The sequence below is a fragment of the Carlito syrichta genome, unplaced genomic scaffold (assembly GCF_000164805.1).
Source record: "Carlito syrichta isolate Samal-C Ts95f unplaced genomic scaffold, Tarsius_syrichta-2.0.1 Scaffold111373, whole genome shotgun sequence".
Taxonomy (NCBI): domain Eukaryota; kingdom Metazoa; phylum Chordata; class Mammalia; order Primates; family Tarsiidae; genus Carlito; species Carlito syrichta.
In genome coordinates, this window is record NW_007055469.1 from 89,407 (window position 1) to 111,988 (window position 22,582).

General features: G+C 39.2%; 1 protein-coding gene across 1 annotated transcript in view; it reads left to right on the top strand.

Annotated features, from left to right (window-relative positions):
* The window catches only part of LSM14A (LSM14A, mRNA processing body assembly factor), a 69,131-nt gene that overhangs the window by 14,507 nt on the left and 32,042 nt on the right, over window positions 1-22,582 (top strand). The window contains exons 2-3 of the mRNA XM_008069505.1: window positions 11,935-12,098; window positions 17,098-17,227. Of these exons, the coding sequence (XP_008067696.1) occupies window positions 17,161-17,227 (67 nt within the window). The 5' untranslated portion in view covers window positions 11,935-12,098; window positions 17,098-17,160. The remainder of the gene's footprint in view (window positions 1-11,934; window positions 12,099-17,097; window positions 17,228-22,582) is intronic.

The window sequence follows — 22,582 nt, forward strand, 5'->3', positions numbered from 1 at the left end:
GTCTCGAACCCACGGGCTCAGGCAATTCACTCACCTCGGCCTCCCAAGGCGTGGGATTACAGGCTGAGCCACCGAGCCCAGCTTGTTATCCTCTTTTAACAGTGATTTAGGACACTGTCCAATTTCCCAATACATACCTCATTCTATAGTGTGACAGACTGGCATGTGGGGTCTTCATTGAACAATTATTTATTTAGTGCCCGTGGGATAGAAACATTACTCTGATCTAAAAGGTCAAAAGTTGATTCTTTTGGCTAATTAGTTAGGCAGAATACTGTTAAATCTCCTAATTGCCAAACCAACTTGTATGTGGTATGAAATTCTTTTTATTATTTATTTTTTAGAGTCTAGATTCTTGGTAGCCATCCTTTGCCATCTTCCTCACCCCAGGGAAGATCTATAAATGAATACTTATTTGAAGTTAGAGGCAGTGCCCTGAAACTTGATAGGTTTTCTTGATAGGGGAGTTGGTATCCTGCCTTCAAGTGAACGGTGAATACCCAAACCAGACACCTGAAATTCACCTCTTTCCTTCAAACTCCATAACCAGTCAATTCTTTTTATTCTTTTTGATTCTTACCTCCTAAATACCTTTTCACTCCATCTTCTACTTCTCTGTCATAGCCAACCTAGCCTGAGCTTTTGTCACCTTTTACCTGGTCCTCTATAGTTCCTTTCTCTCCCACATGGACCATACTACGGCACCAGTAATCTTTTCAAAACATAAAGTCATGTTGCTTTCTTAAAACTTTCTAATGGCTTTCTGTTCTTAGGAAAACTGGGATTCTTACCCTGATCTTTGGTGCATTTTGAGCTTTGTCTCATAGCATATATTTACTTCTGCCCATTACTTTTCTCATACTTTGTTCTATAAACATAGAGTGCAAGCCGTGCTCGGTGGCTCAGCCTGTAATCCTGCGCCTTTGGGAGGCTGAGGTGAGTGGATTGCCTGAGCCCGTGGGTTCGAGACCCGCCTGGTCAGGCGAGACCTCATCTCTACAATAAAATCAAAAAATTATCCGGGCGTGGTAGCGAGCGCCTGTAATTCTGGCTACTCGGAAGGCTGAGGCGGAAGGATCGCCGGAGCCCAGCAGGTCGAGGCTGCGGTGGCTGGGGGTGGCAGCTGCACTCCAGTCTGGGTGACAGAGTGAGACTCCAACTCAAAAAAAGAAAACAAAAACATAGAGTGTATCCTTCTGCCTCAGGGACTTCACCCTGCCCCTGTCTCATATTCATCTTCAAATATCAGTTCAAATGTTATGTAGTAATTTTATCTACTGAAATTTATAATGAAAGTCGAGTGATTGTTTTTAGCAGCTGTTATATATCTTTGCTCTTCATGCAGTTTTTTTTAAGACGAAAATGTTTAGCTTATTTAGAAAGTAAATTAAAGAGGGAGAGAGAGAAAGGAGTGTCACCTCCCCAAGGTAGGGGAGGAGGCCAAAGCTTAGGAAACATGGCAACGGCAATAACTCAGACAGTACATGGCCATACCATAGCTCAACAAGACAATGACCTTCATGCAGTTTTTTATTTTGTTATTCTTAGAATCCTTGCAAGGACTACTGATACATTTCGTAGTGCCCGGCATATAGTAAGTGCTCACTAAATGTTAGGGCATTGTAAACTCACATATCCTTCATGTTTTCCCTTCTAATATATTCTCAGGTTCTTTTGATTCTAACTTGTCCTCATACTTGTCCCATTTCTAAATTTTTACTGTCACCTGCCGTGGTTTAAAAAAATCATTACTGCTTGCTTTGGATTTAGCCTCCTCCATTAATTCCTCAATGCTAAAAATTACTTCCATTATTTACATGGCCCCTCTGGTGGTAGTTGTTTCCCCCTCCAAAATGCAGCTCTAGCTGATGTCCCTGCTAAAAAAATTTCATGACTTTACATTTCTTTCTGGATATAATCTAAATTTAGCAGGGGTCTTGGCTCCCTGTTCATCTGTTTGTCCTAATGCTCTTGGAAATCACATGTTCTCAGGTAGTCACTCTGCACCAGGCAGAAGTAAGCTTCTTCTCTGTCCCCTTTTTTCTGTGCTTACTATTTAATAAGCTATTTATTCAAGAGAATTACTCAGCACCTACCATGAGTATTTGCTAGACACTATGCTAGTTGCTAGGAAACAAGAAAGCAGTACACACAAGGTTCTTGAGGCTGCAGCATTTAAGCCAGGACCTGGCAGGTATGTAAGAATTAGCCACACAAAGAGGCTATCTAAGAAGTAATAGCTAGTGCTTAGACTTGGGGAGTTCATAGTCTACAAGGCAAACACACAGACATCTGCTATATAAAGTCCAAAACCCCTTTTCCTGGCCCACAACACTTGCTTCAACTCATTTGAGGTGGGACCACACTAGGTGTAATTTAGGTCTTCAGATACATGAGGTGTCTTCAGATTTGGGGCCTTTGCACAAGATTCCCTTGAGTCGGGATGCATTTCTTTTACTCTTTCACCACTGCTACTAAAGAAATTAATAGTGCTACAGGTTGAGAAAGAAGTCACAAGGAGAGGAACTAACAGCCCCAAAGGCTCAAGTGTCAGTAAGAAGGTATCAATAACCAACTTAGCATCCCCCCCTTATTTTGCTTCTACTGCTAAGTTTACATTCATTTCATTTATTCAGTTTGTCACTTGAATGGCAAGTTAAAAGTTTTCTTGGTGAATTGTAAGGAGCTGTTGGAAATTTTTAGCCCATAAAGTGGCATATCAGAGTCCAACTTTTGTAAGTTTATGCTGACAACATTGTGCAAAAAATTATTAGGGGTGAGGGGAGAAGCTGGTGAAGTCAGTTTGTACTTTTTTTTTTTTCTTCAGAGACACAATTTCGCTGCATTTTCCAGGCTAGAGTGCAGTGACTAGGCACAATCATAGTCACAGCTCACTGCAAGCCTTGAATTCCCAGTCTCAAGTGACCCTCCCATTTCAGGCTCCAAGTGGCTGCAACTAGAGGCACATCAACATGCCTGGCTTCAGTTTGGCTGTTTATATGAGTTTGGGACAGAGGAACTAGGTTTGAACTAGTTTTGTGCTTATTAAGCTTCACCTTATAATGTTTCACTATTAGGCATCAGCATCTTTCCCCCCTTGTGTCACTCATACATAGCAAATAACTTTTTGTTTTTTTGTTTTTGAGTTGGGGATCTCACTCTGTGGCCCAGGCTAGAGTGCAGTGGTATGCGTCACGACCCTCTGCAGCCTTGACTTCCTGGGCTCAGGCAATCCTCCCATCTCAGCCTTCCTGAGTAGCTGGGACTATAGGCACATACCATCACATCCAGCTAATTTTTATTTTTTATAGAGAAAAGTTCTCACTGTGTTGCCTATGCTGGTCTCCAACTCCTGGGCTCAAGCCTTGGCCTCCTAAAGATGCTGGGATTACAGATGTGAGCCACCACACCAGGCCAATTTGTTGATCACATGAAGGGCTATTTTTTTCCTGAAAGTTTATCTTGGTCAGAAAATATATTATTGAACAACTTGATATTTAATGGGAAAGTCAGTGTAATAACTGAAGACAATATTAAGGATATTTTATTCTCTCGGGTTAGTCAATTTTCTTTTACCATCCTGTGCTTTATGGAAGTGTTTCAGGGCAGGTGTAGCTCATGCCTATAATCCCAGAGCTTTGGGAGGTCAAGGCAGAAGGATTGCTTGAGCCCAGGAGTTTGAGTTCACCCTGGGCAACATAGCAAGATCCCATCTCTAAAAAAAAAAACAACAAAAACAAAAACAAAATTTAGCTGGGCATGGCGGCACAGGCCTGTAGTCCCAGCTACTCAGGAGGCTGAAGTAGGTGGATCACTTGAGCCTAGGAGGTAGACGGTGCAGTGAACCATGTTCGTGCCACTGCACTCCAACCTGGGCAACAGAGTGAGACACTGTCTCACAAAAAAAAGCGTTAAAAGTGTTTTAAGCCACTCTTACACCTACAGTTTCAGAGAGATTCTTTGTAAATGTATTCTGCTTTGTAATAAACATTCCAAGGGACCGTTATTATTGTTTTATTACATTACCATCTAAAATTTTAAATTGATTTTTTTGGTTTTATAATTTTTTTGTGTATGCCACTTTCCCTAAATTCTTATTCTCACTAATCAGTGTTCTCTTAAACTCTATCTGGAATTTTCACAGTTGAGGAAAAACATATCTGAGGAAGTCTGTGAATATTAGTAATCCAAGGGAAAGACTCTTGCATTAAGGAAGCTGAGCAAAGTCTGAAACCTTTCATTGTGGGAGATAACTTTGAGATACTGCAGGGAAGAGGGGAGAAAATGAAGATGATGAAATGTATTGGTGAGGACAAGGTGGGCTCTAATGAAATGGCTTTGGGGTTTATTTTTAGTTAAACATGGTAATTTTAACTTTTAGGGTTAAATGATAAGGAGTTGGTTTTAAGTCTATGTTGCAAAAGATGAGAGGAACGTCATATGGGTTGTCAGCTCTAGAGGTGGTGGTGGCTTTTTTATCTTCTGGCCACCAGTGCTTGGCATGTGGTAGGTGCTAAGGAGCTTGAGAATATTGCAGAGAGAAGAGGAGCAGTAATGTTTTTGGTTGTTAAGTTTGCAGTGGGTACAGGAAGAGATGGTAGCGACTGAGAAACATGTTTTCATTCAATGCAGTAATATTTGCTAACAGGAAGAAAATAGTGTGGATAAGAGTGAAGAAGGAGCCAACAAAGAAAGTGCTACTGTGCAGACTGGTGATTGGTTCAAAGAGTAGATCTTTACACTCTGACTCTGTAAAGCTCCACTCCTAGGTAAAAAACCCAAAGTCAGCTCATCATCATCTGACCTCATTGTAGAAGAGATGGTGCTCAGCCAGACATAGTGGCTTACACTGTAATCCCAGTACTTTGGGAGGCTGAGGCTAGAGCATTGCCTGAGTCCATGGGTACAAGACCAGCCTGGGCAACATGGTGAGACCTCGTCTCCACAATAAAAAAAAAAATTAACTGGGCATGGTAGCACACGTCTGTGGTTCCAGCTACTTGGAAGGCTAAGATGGAAGGATCGCCTGAGCCCAACAGGTCGAGGCTGCAGTGGCCATGAGCATGCCACTGCACTCCAGTCTGGGCGACAGGGTGAGACTCCTACTTGAAAAAACAGAACAGAAGAGATGGTGCTCTTCTAGTATTTAAGTAGTTAAACCTGGTGTTAAATCCATGTATAAACAGCTTATTCCGGATACACCGTTATCTCAGGAGGCTTTTAGATGTGTAACAAGAGCTAAACTTATATTTAAATGCCAGAAAGAAAAAAAATACCAACTGTAACTTTTTTGTTTCCTGGCTCGATGCTTTTGCATGTAGGCTGTTTTTTAAATATGCTGGGGAATTTGTTTTGTTTTGTTTTGTTTCTGTTTTCCCATCCTATCGATGTTCTGTTGTTATTTCTTTTACTCTGTACAGTCATTCTCCCATTTTATCTGAAATAGGTTTATTTCATAATTTAATTCAATTCTCTTGATATTAAACATTGTTCAGTACTTTTAGAAATAGCTTACTTAATAGCTTTTTCCACTGTGGGATTTATTAAATAAATAGTCAAATGTCAGTTATATGTAGAGCACTGTGTTAGATTCTGTGGGAACTGCAAAGGTGATCTAGATATAGATCTTTCTTGAAGATCTTTAAATTCTGAAGGGTAGTATAGACGGAATGATAGAATGCTGTGTGGTTTTCAGAGGAAGAACAGATTGCTTCAGGCTGGGTGGAATTGTGATGGTTAATTTTGTGTGTCAACTTCACTGGCCACAGTACCTGGATATTTGGTCAAACATTCTGGATGTTTCTGTGAAGGTATTTTTTGGATAAGATTAACATTTAAGTTGGTAGATTTTGAGTGAAGTAGATTAGCCTCCGTTTTGTGAGTGGACCTCATCTAATTGAATGCCTTAATATAACAAAAATTGATCCTCTCTGAGCAAGAAGAATTCTGCCAATCTACTCTGTAGATTTTGGATTTACCAGGCCTCCACAACTCTGTGAACCAATTCCTTAAAATAAATCTCTCTCCCTGTATATATATATATATATATATATATATGCATCTTGTTGATTCTGTTTCTCTGGAGAACCCTAACTAATTTAAGTAATATCTAAGTGGAAATCTAGGATAGCTTAGGTGTGGGGAGGAGCTACAGTAGAGGACAGAAAACCTGACCTGTGTATTGAGAAAAATGAGCTCGGTTGGAACTTAAGTTTGGATAAGTATGTTGGAACCAGGTATTGCTGCTGATAATTAATAGAGGAGTTTTAACTTAAGACTAAATCATAAATCTTATTCGAAATTTCAGTTTGAACTTACTTAACCTTAGCTTCTTAACTAAGCATTTTTTGATAACTCAGCCTTTCATTTGTTGCTCTCAAATGTTGATATGCAACAAACTCTTTTCTTTTTCAGTTGATATTAGAGCATAATTTATAATATTTGGCTTATGTCAAAAAGTTCAGACTTTGGGAAGATTATGTCTTTTTGGGGGTACTAGCTTTTCTTAACTATATATTTCAAATATATAATGTTTATTATGTTTAAGCTTTCGGTATTTTATAATGGAGGTATTGTATTGGGAAGTGTGACACTGCAGCTTTCTCTGGCCACGTGCCATGACTGTGTATACAGGTATTACAACACTGGTGATAATGGTATCTCCCCTTTCAGGCAAGTATAGATCCCCAAAATATTATGGAATCTAGTCAGAACTTATTTATTCAGCTGCATTCTGACTTGATAGTAACATTGAGGTTTAATTTGGAGCCTTATGTTCTGTCAGCTTCAAGAATTGAGGAAACCAACAGTAGTACTTATTAGAGACATTACAAGTGGTATTGAGTGTGGAGTGGATCTTCAAATCCAAGTAAGGAAATAGAGTAAGCTCCCTGAGAATAGGAACTGCTTTTCCTAGCACCTAGCATAGTACCTGGCTTGTAAGTGGTACCCAATAAGTATTTGAAAGAAATGGAATGAAATGCAATGGAATATATTACTTGCGTTCAGATCAAGATTCTTATCACATTTCCTGTGGATATTTAAATTGGAGTGCATAGTTACTGTAGTATTCCAAAATGAATAAATTAGTAGAATAAAAATGCTTATTTCTCAAAATATATTATGAATTTTAAAAAGATATGAATATAAGTCTAGGATCCTTGGTTAAATTAAATATTTAAACTTAACCCCAGAGAATTATGAAAAATAAGGTGATAGGAAGAATTTATAGCAGATTTTTGTCAGTCAGATGCAGGCACTTCTACCATAACATGTTGTATGCCTTCTTTCACTGAGTAACAGGGTTTATGGGAAAATTAGGATTAGGAGGCACACCATTCAAAACCTGTACAACTTTGCAATTTGAGCACTGATTAAAAACCTAATAAAAATACTGCCGTGCTTAAAGACATGCTAAGCTTATTTGTGTGTGTGTGTGTGTGTGTGTGTGTGTGTGTGTGTGTGTGTGTTGGAGTCTCACTCTGTCGCTGAGGCTGGAGTGCAGTGGCACGCTCAAAGCCACCACAGCCTCGACCTGCTGGGCTCAGGCGATCCTTCAGCCTCAGCCTTCCATTCATGTCTTTAAATTTTAAAGACATGAATACTACAGTAAATTTAGAGCATTTCCTTTAAAAACAATAAAGGTGAAGGTAGCCTGATGGGAAAAGGTACAGTATAAGGAAGAGTTGCGGCTCCTGCTGAAGACAAGAAAAGAGTGTATCAAGATCAGGAGAACCATGTAATAAGCACTTCTGATATCGAGTGTGTCGCCAAATTGAGCCAAGAGGAAACTTGGGGTTCCTCTTAGTTTTTCCTCAAACTTGGGGTTTGTGACTTGCTGTATTTAGCTGTTGTTACTCACAAGTGCAAAAAATAAATAACGTTTTAGGAAAAATTAGAATGAACTGATATGATTTCTATATGTACTGACACAATTCCCTTAACTTCCCAGTTGCGTGCAAGCTAATTTATGAGTTGAAGTATGTTTGGCAGAATAGTTCTGGTAGTTCTCTACCTTTTCTGTGCTTGTCATTCCTCCTTTCTTTCTACCGCCAATGCCCACGTTTCAACTTTGAAGACCTCTCTGTGCACTATCTTCCAGCTGTGTGTATCCTTCTGATCTGTCTTGTCTAATTTGTTCTTACAGTACAAGAATTATATTCTCTTGAAAACCCTAAATCTGATCAATCTGGTTTCTACCATTAGAACATGTGTCTCAAACTTTTGGTGTGTGCAAATCTTTCTCATTCCATGGTTTCTATTTTCATGCTTTTTCAACTTGCCTTGTTTGCTGTATGACGGAAGTTTTTTTCATTCCATATTTTGGAAAGTATGTTCATAGTTTTAAATTCTACTATGAGTTACTCTTTAGAACCTCAAATAACAAATTTTAAAGACTTTATTAGTTTATCACCAAACAAAATTTTTATCAAGCAACATTCCATTTGATGTGGTGAGAAATGAAAGTGTAGGTTGATACGCTATTTTCTTTTGTTTTCTTCTTTGTCTCTACTCATTTTCATCCCCCAATTTTGTTAGAATGCTTTGTGATGTACTATTCTAACTTAGTTTGTCACACTTTGTAGCTTTGTAGTCTTCCCCAGAGCTATTAAATTTGCATTCTGATCTAAAGTCATAATAGTCATGTACACTTATGTGCTTACATGGATTTCTTTTTTTTTTTTCTTTTTTTTGAGTTGGAGTCTCACTCTGTCGCCCAGACTGGAACGCAGTGGCCGCTCCCGGCCACCGCAGCCTCGACCCACTGGGCTCTGGCGATCCTTCCGCCTCAGCCTTCCAAGGAGCCGGAACTACAGGCGTGCGCTACCACGCCCGGCTGATTTTTTGATTTATTGTAGGGATCAGGTCTCGCCAAGTTGCCCAGGCGGGTCTCGAACCTGCGGGCTCATGCAATCCCCTCACCTCAGCCTCCCAAAGGCACAGAATTACAGGCTGAGCCCCTGAGCCCGGCTCTTTTGTTTTTTTTTTGAGTTGGAGTCTCACTCTGTCGCCCAGACTGGAGTGCAGTGGCCGCTCCCGGTCACCGCAGCCTCGACCTGCTGGTCTCCGGCGATCCTTCCGCCTCAGCCTTCCAAGGAGCCGGAACTACAGGCGCACGCCACCACGCCCGGCTAATTTTTGATTTATTGTAGAGATGAGGTCTCGCCAAGTTGCCTGGGCAGGTCTCGAACCCACAGGCTCAGGCAATCCACTCACCTCAGCCTCCCAAAGACATGGGATTACAGGCTGAGCCACTGATCCCAGCTTGAGCCAGGCTCTTAAGTGGATTTCTTATCTAGCGCTTGTCTTTTGATACCCCAGTTTTTGTAAATTCTTTATTTTGATATAGCAAAGCATAAGGTTCTATGACTTTTATAGTGCACTCATGTTTTTCTGGAAATACAATGAAAGCTTTTGATCATATTTAGATCTTCATGTGAGAAAATTTCTGTTATATCTTTAATTATATTTTTCTTTTTTTGAGTTGGAGTCTCACTCTGTTGCCCAGGCTGGAGTGCAATGACATGCTCACGGCCACTCCAGTGTTGAGCTGCTGGATTCTGGCAATCCCTCTACCCTGGCCTTCCTAGTAGCCGGAACTACAGGCACATGCTACCGCGCCCGGCTAATTTTTTTAATTGTTGAGGTGAGATCTCCTCAAGTTACCTGGGCTGGTCTCGAACCCAGGGATTCAGGCAATCCACTCGCATCTGCCTCCTAAAGTGTTGGGATTACAGGCTGAGCCACCAAGCCAGGCCAGTTATATTTTTCTTATCCTAGTGTCTGCCTTGGGGTCAGCAGTTAAGCAACTGTTGGATCCTCATAACTATTACACCATCTCTCTAACTTTATTGCTGTACTTTTTCTATGCATCTTGTTTGTTTTTTTCTCAAAATTATTCTCTGTTGGTGATTTCATTTTACTTTGCTGACTGTTCTTTTTGTTGTTGATGCATTTATTAGTTGTGCTGTTATTTTGTCTTGTATAATTTTCTTGCCTTAATTCTGCATGCCACCTTTTCAATGTCATTTTGATCATGAGAGTCTTTGTTCTGTGTATTTTTCTTGAGAATGTTGAAGCAGTTGTTTCAGAAATCATCTTCTATTTTTCTGTGATAAACATTAGTTCTGCATGCATTTCATCTACCTTTTGAAAACTGTCCTCTTTCTTCTTTTCTTCCTTTCTTCCTCCATTGCATTCCTACTCCTTTCCCTTTTTCTTCCTTTCTATTAAATTTTTCTCACTTCTATATTTCAACCTCTTTTTTCTTTATGTTTTTCAGTACTTGCTGCTTGCCTAAACATGGAATGCAAATTCTCTTTTAATTAACTCTGAGCAACCTTTGAGAGCCTAATAGAGCTTCTCTGTAATTTTGTAGATGGAAGACCCTTGACTTTTTTCCCTGCTTCTGCTTCGGGATGAACTAATCTGCTACTTTGGAGGCAATCATTGTGGTGATGAATGATTATGATCTTGGTTAAAGGTTAAGATATAAAATTTTCCTGCCTTCTGAAATACTATTTGGCCCCAGGAGAAGTGGAGCTTCAACTGGGGCATTCCGCGTCTTTTTCCTTATCACACCTGTTGTCCCTGTTCCCATCTATCATGTCGACAAAGTCAGAATTTCTCCGGGAGGAGGAGTGGACAGGGAATGCTGCGTATGGATTCTGGGCTTGATCTTTCAGTTTTAGACCAATTCATTCTGTATCTGAATGATCCTTTATAATAAAAGTTTATGGTATGAGTTTGAGATCTTGATTTAGGGATATTTTAGCTTCCTTTGGTTTGTTTCCTTTGGTTTGAGGAGAGAGATTTCTCTACCAGCCTCCCTATGCCTCCGTCTTTCCTGGAGGTTTCATGAGTGGTAGAAAAAGAAAATAGGACATTATTTAAACTGAAATAATTAACGCTTATCCTCAGTCTAGCTCTGGAGCAATTCAGAAAAAGAAACCTGTATGCATTAGAATCGGTCATCCTCTGGGACACTTTTCACTTTCATTTTCTTTTTTTTCTTTTTAGAAAACAGGATTTATTGAGAGGACAGAAAAGCTGTCACAGTGGGATGGGACCCGAGGGGGTAGCCCTCTCAGATACTTTTAAAATGGAAAGTGTGTGGTCTTTTATATTTTCTTAGTTGAAACTTCTGTATGGGTGCAGACATTTTCAGAAGTCTCCTAAGACAGGGAACCTGAAAGTTTAGTGTTCATAAGAAACTCTCAGGGAATTGGTTTAAAATGCAGATTTCTGGACCCTGTCCCTAGAAAGTCTAATTCAATGGAAATCATTTGTAGTCAGCTTACTGTGTTTCAGGTGGTCTGGTTCACGGTTTAACTTTGAGTAATGCTATCTTCCATGTTAAAATAATCAGATTTAATTATACAGTAGATATTTTAGGTAACTAGGGCATTTCAGGCTATCTCATGGGGCTGGGTAGCTGACAGCTGCTCAGCTCGGCTTCAGAGGACTTACTGATCATCAAGGTAAATGTTACCTTCGTTGTCTTTGTCCCAAGGCTTAATTCCCAAGTGGAATTTTGGGAACTGGAAAAATCTTCATGGCTCCACCAAGAAATAAAACATAGGCTGCCAAGTTTTTATTTTACTGAATGAGGACATTAAAAATAAGATACCAGTGAAAGAAAAGACATATAACGCTTCTCACCATGGTCACCAAATATAAATAAATTAAAATGTAGGAAGAATACAGCTCATAATTCTGATATCTTTTTAAATTACATACATTTAACTTTAGGCAAAACATATTCTGTTTTCTTCTTTTTTAAAAAAATTATTTGACTACAGATTAATGAATACATTTTCACAGATGACGTTTGAGTACTGCTGCTTAGTACTTGGAATAGAACACTTAGAATCTCAGGCATTACTTGAATGTGGTGAGTAGTCACACATCTCATATCCTCTATTTTCTCACCAGTTCGATCCTTTGGTACAGAAGACAGACCAACAGATCGCCCAATACCACCTCGAGATGAAGTTTTTGAATATATTATATTCCGTGGGAGTGATATTAAAGACCTTACTGTTTGTGAGCCACCAAAACCACAGTGTTCTTTGCCTCAAGATCCAGCTATCGTTCAGGTAACTGATAATACATTTTTCTTGGAGGATAAGTAAACTTCACACACAGTTAGCTTTGGCTTTTGCTTCTTCCAACTGATTTTCAATTGGCCTGAATATCGAAATTACCTGGATAATGTTCTCATATAGTTTTGTTTCTTTGGATCATAAATTAAGACTAAATTAGATAAAAAAATAGCTGAGGAATTTATTTTTATTATAAAATATTTTCTAATTTCAACAACAGTTACAGTAGCTAACATTGAGAGCTACTCTGTAAGAAGCACTATACATATAAGTCAACCTTTATAACACCCCTTTAGTGGAACCACAATTTGAATAGACCCAGGCAGTCTGGCTTCAGAATCTAGGATCTGTGCCACTATACTTGTCTGATATGGTTCATATGATAAATCAGGGTAATAATGGCTACTCTTAGGTAAGATTATTAGATTTAATGGGGAGGCAAAAAGCTATACTACATTATGTACTGTATATTAAATAATACACAGTACTATGTAATAAGATAAACATAAATGAATTTTAATAAGCTGGTCAGGTGTAGTGGCTCATGCCTGTCACTCCAGCACTTTGGGAGTCAAAGGCGGAGGTGGTAGGATTGCCTGAGCCCAGGGGTTCAAAACCAGCCTGGGCAACTTGGCAAGGCCTCGTCTCTACAATAAATGAAAAAATTAACTCGGCATGACGGTGCGTATCGGTGCTTCCAGCTACTTGGAAGGCTGAGGTGTAAGGATCGCCTGAGCCCAGCAAATCAAGGCTGCGGTGGCTGTGAGTGGGTGGCTGTGAGTGTGACACTGCACCCCAACCTGCCTGACAGAATGAGACTCCAACTAAAAATATTTATATATATTTAGATAAGTTTTGAATTTTCTAAATAAGATATTTTAGAAACCTAAGTATTCTCAAAAAGAGAAATTAAAATTTTGCATATTTTACTAAACAAGGAAGCACATGTCTAAACAATTGTGCATACGAATTAAAGAGGGTACCCATGCTTACATGTTTATTGGAAACATAAAAAGACTCTCTGAATTTCAGCTATAACAGAAGAAGCAGCTTCACATAAGAGTATTTTTACTTGAGGACCTGACTGATGAAAGTTGTGGATTACTTTTATTTTTTAAATTTTTTTATTTTATTTTTTTGTGTCAGAGTCTCACTCTGTCACCTTACAAGGCTGGAACTACTGGTGTGCGCCACCATGCCCACCTAATGTTATTTTGATTTATTATAGAGACAAAGTTTTGCCATGTTGCCCGGGCTGTCTCAAACCTGTGCATTCAGGCAGTCTTCTCACCTCTGCCTCCCAAAGTGCTGTGATTACAGATGTGAGCCAGTATGCCTGGTGTAGGTTGTGAGTTTTTAAATATATATATATATATATATAGTTGTGTGGGTTTTGTTTTGTTTTTGTTTTTGTTTTTTTGAGTTGGAGTCTCACTCTGTTGCCTGGACTGGAGTGCAGTGGCCGTTCCCAGTCACCGCAGCCTTGCCTGCTGGGCTCCGGCGATCCTTCCGCCTCAGCCTTCCGAGTAGCTGGAATTACAGGCATGCACTACCACGCCTATCTGATTTTTTGATTTATTGTAGAGATGAGGTCTCGCTGCCCAGGCAGGTCTTGAACCCGTGGACTCAGGCAATCCACTCACCTCAGCCTCCCATAGGCAAGGGATTACAGGCTGAGCCACCGAGCTCGGCTAGTTGTTTGTTTTTTTTTTTTTTTTGAGTTGGAGTCTCACCCAGGCTGGAGCACAGTGGCCAGTGGCACACTCCTGGCCACCATGGTCTTGACCTCCTGGGCTCAGGCGATCCTTCTGCCTTAGCCTTCCAAGTAGCTGGAACTGCAGGCACGTGCCACCATGCCCAGCTAATTTTTTGATTTATTGTAGAGATGAGGTCTTGCCAAGTTGCCCAGACTGGTCTCAAACCCGTGGGCTCAGGAAATCCTCTCACCTCATTCTTCCATAATGCTGGGATTACAGGCGTGAGCCACTGCACCCGGCCTAAAAAAGAAGTTCTTTTTTTTTCTGAGTTGGGGTCTCACTCCGTCCCCCAGTCTGGAGTGCAGTGACACACTCACAGCCACCCCAGCCCTCTAGCGATGCTTCCACCTCAGCCTTCCAAGTAACCAGAACTACAGACGTGCACTACCACTCCCAGCTAATTTTTGGTTTATTGTAGAGACGAGGTCTCACCAAGTTGCCCAGGCTGGTCTTGAACCCGTGGGCTCAGGCATTCTACTCGCCTCAGCCTCCCAAAGTGCTGGGATTATAGTCTGAGCCACTGAGCTCAGCCTAAAGGAAATTCTTAAATACCAGAAACAAAGAGGTAACTCAAAGCCAGAAACAAAATGAACATGAAGTTGAATAAATTGGAAGGCAAAAAACAGATAAAATGACTGACCACACAGTAAAAGGTGCAATTTTGAACTTGCACTTAGATTCTTAAAATATATATTTGACTTCCAACTATTAATGGAAAATACTTAGTTAACTCTTCTAAAGAAAATACAAAACGGTACGTAAATTTAAAGTGAAAAAAAAGAGAGATACTATTACATTTATTTACTATTTTTTTCCTAAGAGTAAGATAAGCTTTTTAATAAGAAATTAAAAATTTTGTTCTTGTGTATAAACTAGAGAAATATTCTGCTCTCATCTGTCCCCACTTTTTTAAGTCTTATTTTTTTGCAAGGAAGTCTGAAGAAATCCTGAGAAAATGTGAATCACATAAATAGAAAAAGAAGAGACACGTTTTTTCTTCTTTTTTTTTTTGAGTTGGAGTCTCACTCTGTCCCCCAGACTGGAGTGCAGTGGCCGCTCTTGGCCACCGCAGCCTCGACCTGCTGGGTTCTGGCGATCCTTCCACCTCAGCCTTCCAAGTAACTGGAACTATAGGCATGCGCTACCGTGCCCTGCTCATTTTGATTTATTGTAGAGATGGCCAAGTTGCCCAGGCGGGTCTCGAGCCCACGGGCTCAGGCAATTCACTCACCTTAGCCTCGCAAGGCATGGGATTACAGGCAGAGCCACTGAGCCCGGCTCACATTCTTTTTTTTCTTTTTTCCTTTTTTTTTTTTTAATTTTTGTGGAGATGAGGTCTCGCCAAGTTGCCCAGTCTGGTCTTGAACCCATGGGCATAGGCAGTCCACTTGCCTCAGCTTCCCATAGTGCTAGGATTACAGGCTGAGCCACCAAACCTCCCTTTAATAGAGATAGCTGCCTACCAAAGACTAGTACTGTCTCATTGTCTAGTAACTAGTTTTATGGAAGGAGATAAACCAAGAGAACACAAATCAAAAAGATGAGCTGGGCTTGGTGGCTCAGCCTGTAATCCCGCGCCTTTGAGAGGCTGAGGTGAGTGGATTGCCTGAGCCCGCGGGTTCAAGACCCATCTGGGCAGCGAGACCTCATCTCTACAATAAATAAAAAAATCAGCCGGGTGTGGTAGCACATGCCTGTATTCAGAAGGCTGAGGCGGAAGGATCGCCGGAGCCCAGCAGGCGAGGCTGCGGTGGCCAGGAGCGGCCACTGCACTCCAGTCTGGGCGACCAAGTGAGACTCCAACTCAAAAAAAAAAAAAGATGTTGAATAACTTCTTCCAATCATCATAAATTTCTGCTTGATCTTTTTTATTCATTCATTTTGCAGTATTTATGGAATATGTGGCATGTGCTTGACACTAGCTGTGAACACACAGATAACGTCCTGCCATCAGTGGACTTATATCCCAGTAGCCTTTAGTACACTTCATATTTATATTATGAAATATTTTAGCCGGACTCGGTGGCTCAGCCTGTAATCCCGCGCCTTTGGGAGGCTGAGGTGAGTGGATTACCTGAGCCTGCGGGTTCGAGACCCGCCTGGGCAGCGAGACCTCATCTCTACAATAAATCAAAAATTAGCCGGGCGTGGTAGCGTGCGCCTGTAGTTCCAGCTACCTGGAAGGTGGAAGCAGAAGGATCGCCGGAGCCCAGCAGGTTGAGGCTGCGGTGGCCGGGAGCGGCCACTGCACTCCAGTCTGGGTGACAGAGTGAGACTTCAACTCAAAAAAAAAAAAAAGAAATATATTTTTATAATAAGATAAATTAATATATAAAGTATATATGTATTAATATACATTTTGTGGGTTATATGTTAAAATATGTGTATTTTACGTTTGGTAAGTAATGGTGTTTATAAAATGTTTCTCAACTTTATATAATTATAAATAAAAACATAAATGGTTTTCCATGGGGGATGTTTGTTTCTACAGCTTTTTCCTGTGAATTTAATTGTAGGCCTCAAATGACTGAAAATAAGGGTAAAGTCACAAGTGAGATTTCTATTAGCACCGGGCTGAAACCCAGGATTCCTAAATGTGATTTTTCACTTTTTTTTAAGTAAAGTTACTTTACTTACTCAAGTAATTTTTCCTTAATTCTTTCCTAAATCTTCTATAAAACTCTTAATTTAAGGAGAGAGTTTATTGTAGAAAAAGGTATTTTTGTAAATCAGTGTGTATAATTGGCATATATAGAGAAATATTGAAATCAGAAGGTTATTCAACTTTTTTGGGGGGTGGGGGTTGAGTCAGAGTCTTACTCTGTTGCCCAAGCTGGTGTGCAATGGCACGCTCACAGCCACCGCAGCCTTGACCCGCTGGGCTCAGGCAATCCTTCCGCCTCAGCCTTCCAAGTAGCTGGAACTACAGGTGTACACCACCTTGCCTGGCTAATTTTTTGATTTATTGTGGAGACGAGGTCTTGCCACGTTGCCTAGACTGGTCTCGAACCCCTGGGCTCAGGCAGTCCTCTCGCCTCAGCCTCCCAGAGTGCTGGGATTACAGGCATGAGCCACTGCACCCGGCTCAACTGTTTTAATATTAAGCATATTCTAAGTTGTAATTTTGTGTCTAGCAGTTATAACTGAATAATTTTCTTACTTTAAAAATCTGAGTTTTTTCCTATTATAGACATGTTGCTTGGAGTGTGGAAAAATAACTCTCGATTTTTCTTCAGTCTTCACTAGGCTCATCTGCTTCTTCATTCCAGTCAGTGGGTTCTTATGGACCTTTTGGCAGGATGCCGACATACAGTCAGTTCAGTCCAAGTTCATTAGTTGGGCAGCAATTTGGTGCTGTTGGTGTTGGTACGTTTTCTTTTTCTTACTTTTTTTGGTAATCTCCCCCTCTTTACCACGAAGGTATAGAAAACACAATTTTTAGAAATATTTTCCTTTTGTAACTTTGTTTATGGTGTTGAGAACACATTTTGATTATTTTAAAGCCTTTATTTAATGTCTTTAATGATGAGTGGTTTTATAAAGATCAGCTTTCAAAGTAGACTTTTTAAAAAACTTAGATTTATACCAAATTTTATTGAATGTTGTTTTACATAAGACATAATCCATTTAAATCAACGTTATTTTCAGAGAAGATGAGTTTTTCAAAGGGGATGGGGATTGGAGATAATGCTATTTTTATTGGGGAATAATATTGCCATTAAAAAGTATTGATTATTTTATATAGAGTGTGGGTATGTCCTTTAACACTTACCTGTGAGAGATGCTCACACATAGCATGTTTAAGGGCTTGGTACTTTGTTGAAACCGTGGTTTTGAGACAAAATTGTAATGAGAATGTATAGGGGGCTGAGCTAATAATAGTCCTACTTATAATTGGAGGACAAATGCTACTGAGTACAAAGCTAGATGTAATCAGATCAGTGTTGTTTTGTTTTTATAGTTATGCATGTTAGCTCTTAAGTACACCTTTATTGAAATTCCCGTAGTAAAGAATAACTTCAGATCTCAAACTTGGCCCTTTTTATTTAAGAGACAAGGTCTCTGTCATTCAAGCTGGAATACGGTGGTGTCCTCATAGCTCACTGCAGCTTCGAAGTCCTGGGATCTAGCAGTCTTCCTGCCTCAGCCTCTCAAACTCTTCTTTGCCTCCACACCTGGCTAATTTTTAAAAAATCTGTTGTAGAGATGAGATCTTGCTATGTTGCCTGGGCTGGTCTAGAACTCCTAGCCTCAAGTGATCCTCCTGCCTTGGCCTCCTAAAGTGCTGGGATTACAGGCATGAGCCACCAAGCTTGATCTTTATTCTCTAATCCTTAATCTTTAAACATTTCATTGAAATAGTTATTTGTCAGTTTACTGTGTTTGACTGCATCACAAATCCAGCTTCAAGTGTCTCTTGAAACTCATTAGTATGCTAGCAAGTTTTGTTAAAATTATTTAATTCCTTTCTGTGGATATACTTTTTATATACTTGTAACTTCTCAAGTATGTAAATGGTTTACTTATTCACAAAAAAAAGATGGAAAAAAGCAAACTCTAAAATTGAATGAACAGAAACAGAACAATAGATGCTGTGTATCAAATTGATAGCACAACCACACAAAAAAATTAATTCAGATAACATTTACACACTTAATAGGATATATTCTAACAGCAGATAGAACTATTAAGAAAATTGACTTAGGTTTGTGTTATTGTTATTGTTAATTCTTTGACTGTTTTGAATGTATTATAGGATAGGACAAATGAATAAAATGTTGATGTTGGGGCAATAGTGTTCTTAACCATGGAAAAGGGAGATACAGATATGGGATGGGGAAAGGTGAAAAAACCCTTTGATGTTGAATGTGAATTGAAGGTGTGAGTGTGAACTTCCTTTTTAAAAACTGGTAATTTCCTTCTAGAAAGGACCTAGAAGTTATGGAAACTCAGTAGCAGGGAATACATGTAGACTCAGTTCTTGATTTCTAAGTACCGTTCCTCACTAAAAGGAGCAAGGACCCCTTGAAAAAAGAAGAAAGAGAATAGTTTTTTCACAGAAAAATGAGTGACTGCTAATAAATAAAAGGAGTGGTAGATAAAGAAGATAACCATTTTGTAATAATTAGTGAGGGTTATCACTGGATGCTGAAGTCATTGGGTGAAAGGTGCTGGAATGGAATATTAAGATGTCTTATTAAAGTATCGTCCTATAGTTTACTTATTAATTACAAAGGAGGAGAATGTCTCCTTATAACAGTGATCTGGTGGTTACTATCTTAACCATCAGTTTATCATTGTCATAGTTAAAATAATTTTGTGTCTCTTGATGTGATGATTGGTGGAGTGAGCAACATCACCTTTGTTGGTATTCTTGCTGAAAATGTAGAATCTAATTATGAAGAAATAGGCATACATACCTAGAAGGTGGGATGTTCTGCAAAACAATATCCAAACTCTTCAAAGGATTCAATGTTATAAATAACAGAAGGAGGCAGCAGAACTGTTTTAGGAGACTGAAGAGAGATAGCATTCAAATGTAATATGTGATTGGATCCTGGGCTTTAAAAAGTTGATGTAAGAACATTTTGGGAACTGCTGAGGAACTTTGAGCATGAACTAAATGTTAGATGGTGTTATTACTGTTGATTTTTTGCTTAAACATATAGGACAGTGTTTTTATTTTGGAGAGATGGTTTTGAAGTGCTTAAAGGTATAAAGGATCAGGCAGGATATGGTGGCTCACACCTGTAATCTCAGTATTTTGGGTGGCTGAGTCAGGAAGATTGCTTGAGCCCATGAGTTCAAGACCAGCCTGAGCAACATAGCAAGACCTTGTCTCTACAAAAATAAAAATTAAAAAATTTTTAAAATGGTCCTCACTTGTAGTCCCAGCTACTCAGGTGGCTGAGGCAAAAGGATCACGTGAACCCAGGAATATGAGGCTATGATGAATTGTGATCGTGCCACTGCACTCCAGCCTGGGCAACAAAGTGAGACCCCCAACTCAAAAATAAAAATAAATAAATAATAATGAAGGTAAAGAATCAGATTGACTTTGGCCTGGGTAGGCAAAAGAGAAGTGTGCATATTAAGGTGTAAAGAAATGGAAAAGGATACCATGGTCTATTACCAGGGCTAGAGAGGGCTGGCTAGAAGCCCAAACCTCACCTTCATGCAATTTACTTAGGCAGTAAATCTTCACATGTATCCGATAACTCTAAAAGAAAATTTTAAAAAAGAGAAATGGAGTGGGTGTGGCAAGATGTTAGCAGTTGATGAGCCTAGATGAGGAATGTATTGATGTTCTGTGTACTTTCTCAGTTTTAACATGAGTTTGACATTTTTCTGAATCAAAATATTTGAATATTAATTCTTTTATACTTATTTCAGGTAAAATAGACAGTATAACCTTGGTCCATAAATCTCCTAATCCTATTTAAGCAGTAAGATTAATGTTACTTATATATGTTAAGTCAAGATTTATCCTCTGTTAGCTGTAACTCTTGAATCCTTTCCTATGGATTCACATAAGAAATGATGGCCGGGCCTGGTGGCTCAAGCCTGTAATCCCAGCACATTGGGAGGCTGAGGTGAGAGGATTGCCTGAACCTGCAGGTTCAAGACCAGCCTGGGCAACATGGTGAGACCTTGTCTCTACAATAAATCAAAATAATTACTCGAGCGTGTTAGAGTGAGTCTGTAGTTCTGGCTACTGGGAAGGCTGAGACGAAAGGATCGCCTGAGCCCAGCAGGTCCAGGCTGCAGTGACTGGGAGCATGACACTTTACTCCAGCCTGGGCGACAGAGTAAGACTCCAATGCAAAAAAAAAAAAAGCCAAAAAACAAATAAGAGATAGTTGCAAATTATATTATACTTTTTTGAGACTTCTTTCACTAAAATGAATAGTTTCTATTACCAAGAAGTGTGCATGATTTAATATATAATGATTTGAACAGGTTCTAGCAACTACTGTTTCTATCATTTTTTTAAGGTCTGTACTTTTAATCAGAATATCTTGTGGTGGTGAAATGCTTGCATAAATGTTTTTAGCTAATTTTAATATTGTGGGTTGCTGGTTTATTTTTCTTTGATTGTCACAAAGATAGAGGGGTTTACTGGTGTTTTCCACATCAATAGAATAATTTTGCAGTGCCAGATTATTTTTGATTTGATTGATTTTCAGGTTGGTTAGGATTTGTGGAGTGGCTAGTTAGAAAACTGCATATTAAAAGTTGCCAAATGAGGAAAAGGAAAATTATAGCATTGATCAAGGTGGCATACGTTTTTGAGAAAAGGAATTAACTCAGATAGTTTGTGTTGGCACAAAGCAAACCAGATTTTTTTTTTTTGAGTTGTAGTCTCACTCTGTCGCCCAGGCTGGAGTGCAGTGGCACACTCATGGCCACCCCAGCGTTGACTTGCTGGGCTCCAGCGATCCTTCTGCCTCAGCCTTCCAAGTAGCTGGAACTACATGCGTGCACTACCATGCCCAGCTAATTTTTGTTTTATTGTAGAGACGAAGTCTCGCCAAGTTGCCCAGGCTAGTCTCAAACCTGCGGACTCAGGCAGCACACTCGCCTCAGCCTCCCAATGTGCTAGGATTCCAGACTGAGCCACCGAGCCCAGCCGCAAACCAGATTTTAATCTAAATCTCCTTTTTCTTAGTTTTGGTCTCTAGTATTCTGATTTTAAAAGGATAGAATTATGCTATTGCTGTTTGATGGGGAAAATGTTTTTACAATTAAATTTTCATATATTTTAACAGTTTATTCGCATTTTATCTGAGTCAATATTTTTTATATAGAGAGCTTCCAAAAATAAAGGAAAAAAAATCAGAGCAACAGAAAACTGAGCAAGGGTTTAGAACTGACAATACAGAAAAAGAGATGTAAATAGTCCTTAAACATGTAAAAAAGATGCTTAAATCCTGCTTTTAATAAAAAAAATATAAATTAAATCTACACTAAGACATCATCACTATCAATTTGACAAAACCCAAAGGTTTGATTACAGCATACTTTTTTTGGCAAGTCTGAAGATCATATACTTTGAAAAGAATAATATATCGGATAGAGTGAAAGCACTATATTTTAAAACTGATGCTAAAATAATTCTTATATACAGAGATTAGCTCATTATTTACCTTAATTTCTGTACCTTTAGAAAAAAATTAAACATCTCACAGCAAACAAAGCTTCAAAACAGTATTCCTGTTTGTTAATATTGAATAGTGGACAACAAGCTTTCTACTACAATCAGGAAAAGAATTAATAGAAATGGTGACTGGCACAAATAGACCAGCCATATAAATTAATACTGTAGCAAGGATTAAAACAAAGGAACATAGGGACAATTAGATCTTTTTTTCCTCCCTGTTACTTACTCTACTTAATAAGGTTATTAGTTATTCACAAATAATTGAGACAGATTGCTAAATCTCATTATAGTCTTATGGGCAAGATGGAGGAATATTGATTGAATAGACAGACAAATGGAATATTTTGGTTAGTTAAATAGTCAAACCATACAAAAATTATAATTATCTTAGGTCTCCCGTGTCTTGTACAGATTAATTTTTAACCACTGAGTTTGATGGTGTCTTAGAAGACATGCTTATGAATTTTACAGGTAGTGTAAAGCCAGAAGCGTATTTCAGGCATTGTGGATGTCAGACCAAGGATTGTTAAAGATCTACTTTAGTAAAGTATAAGAAATTA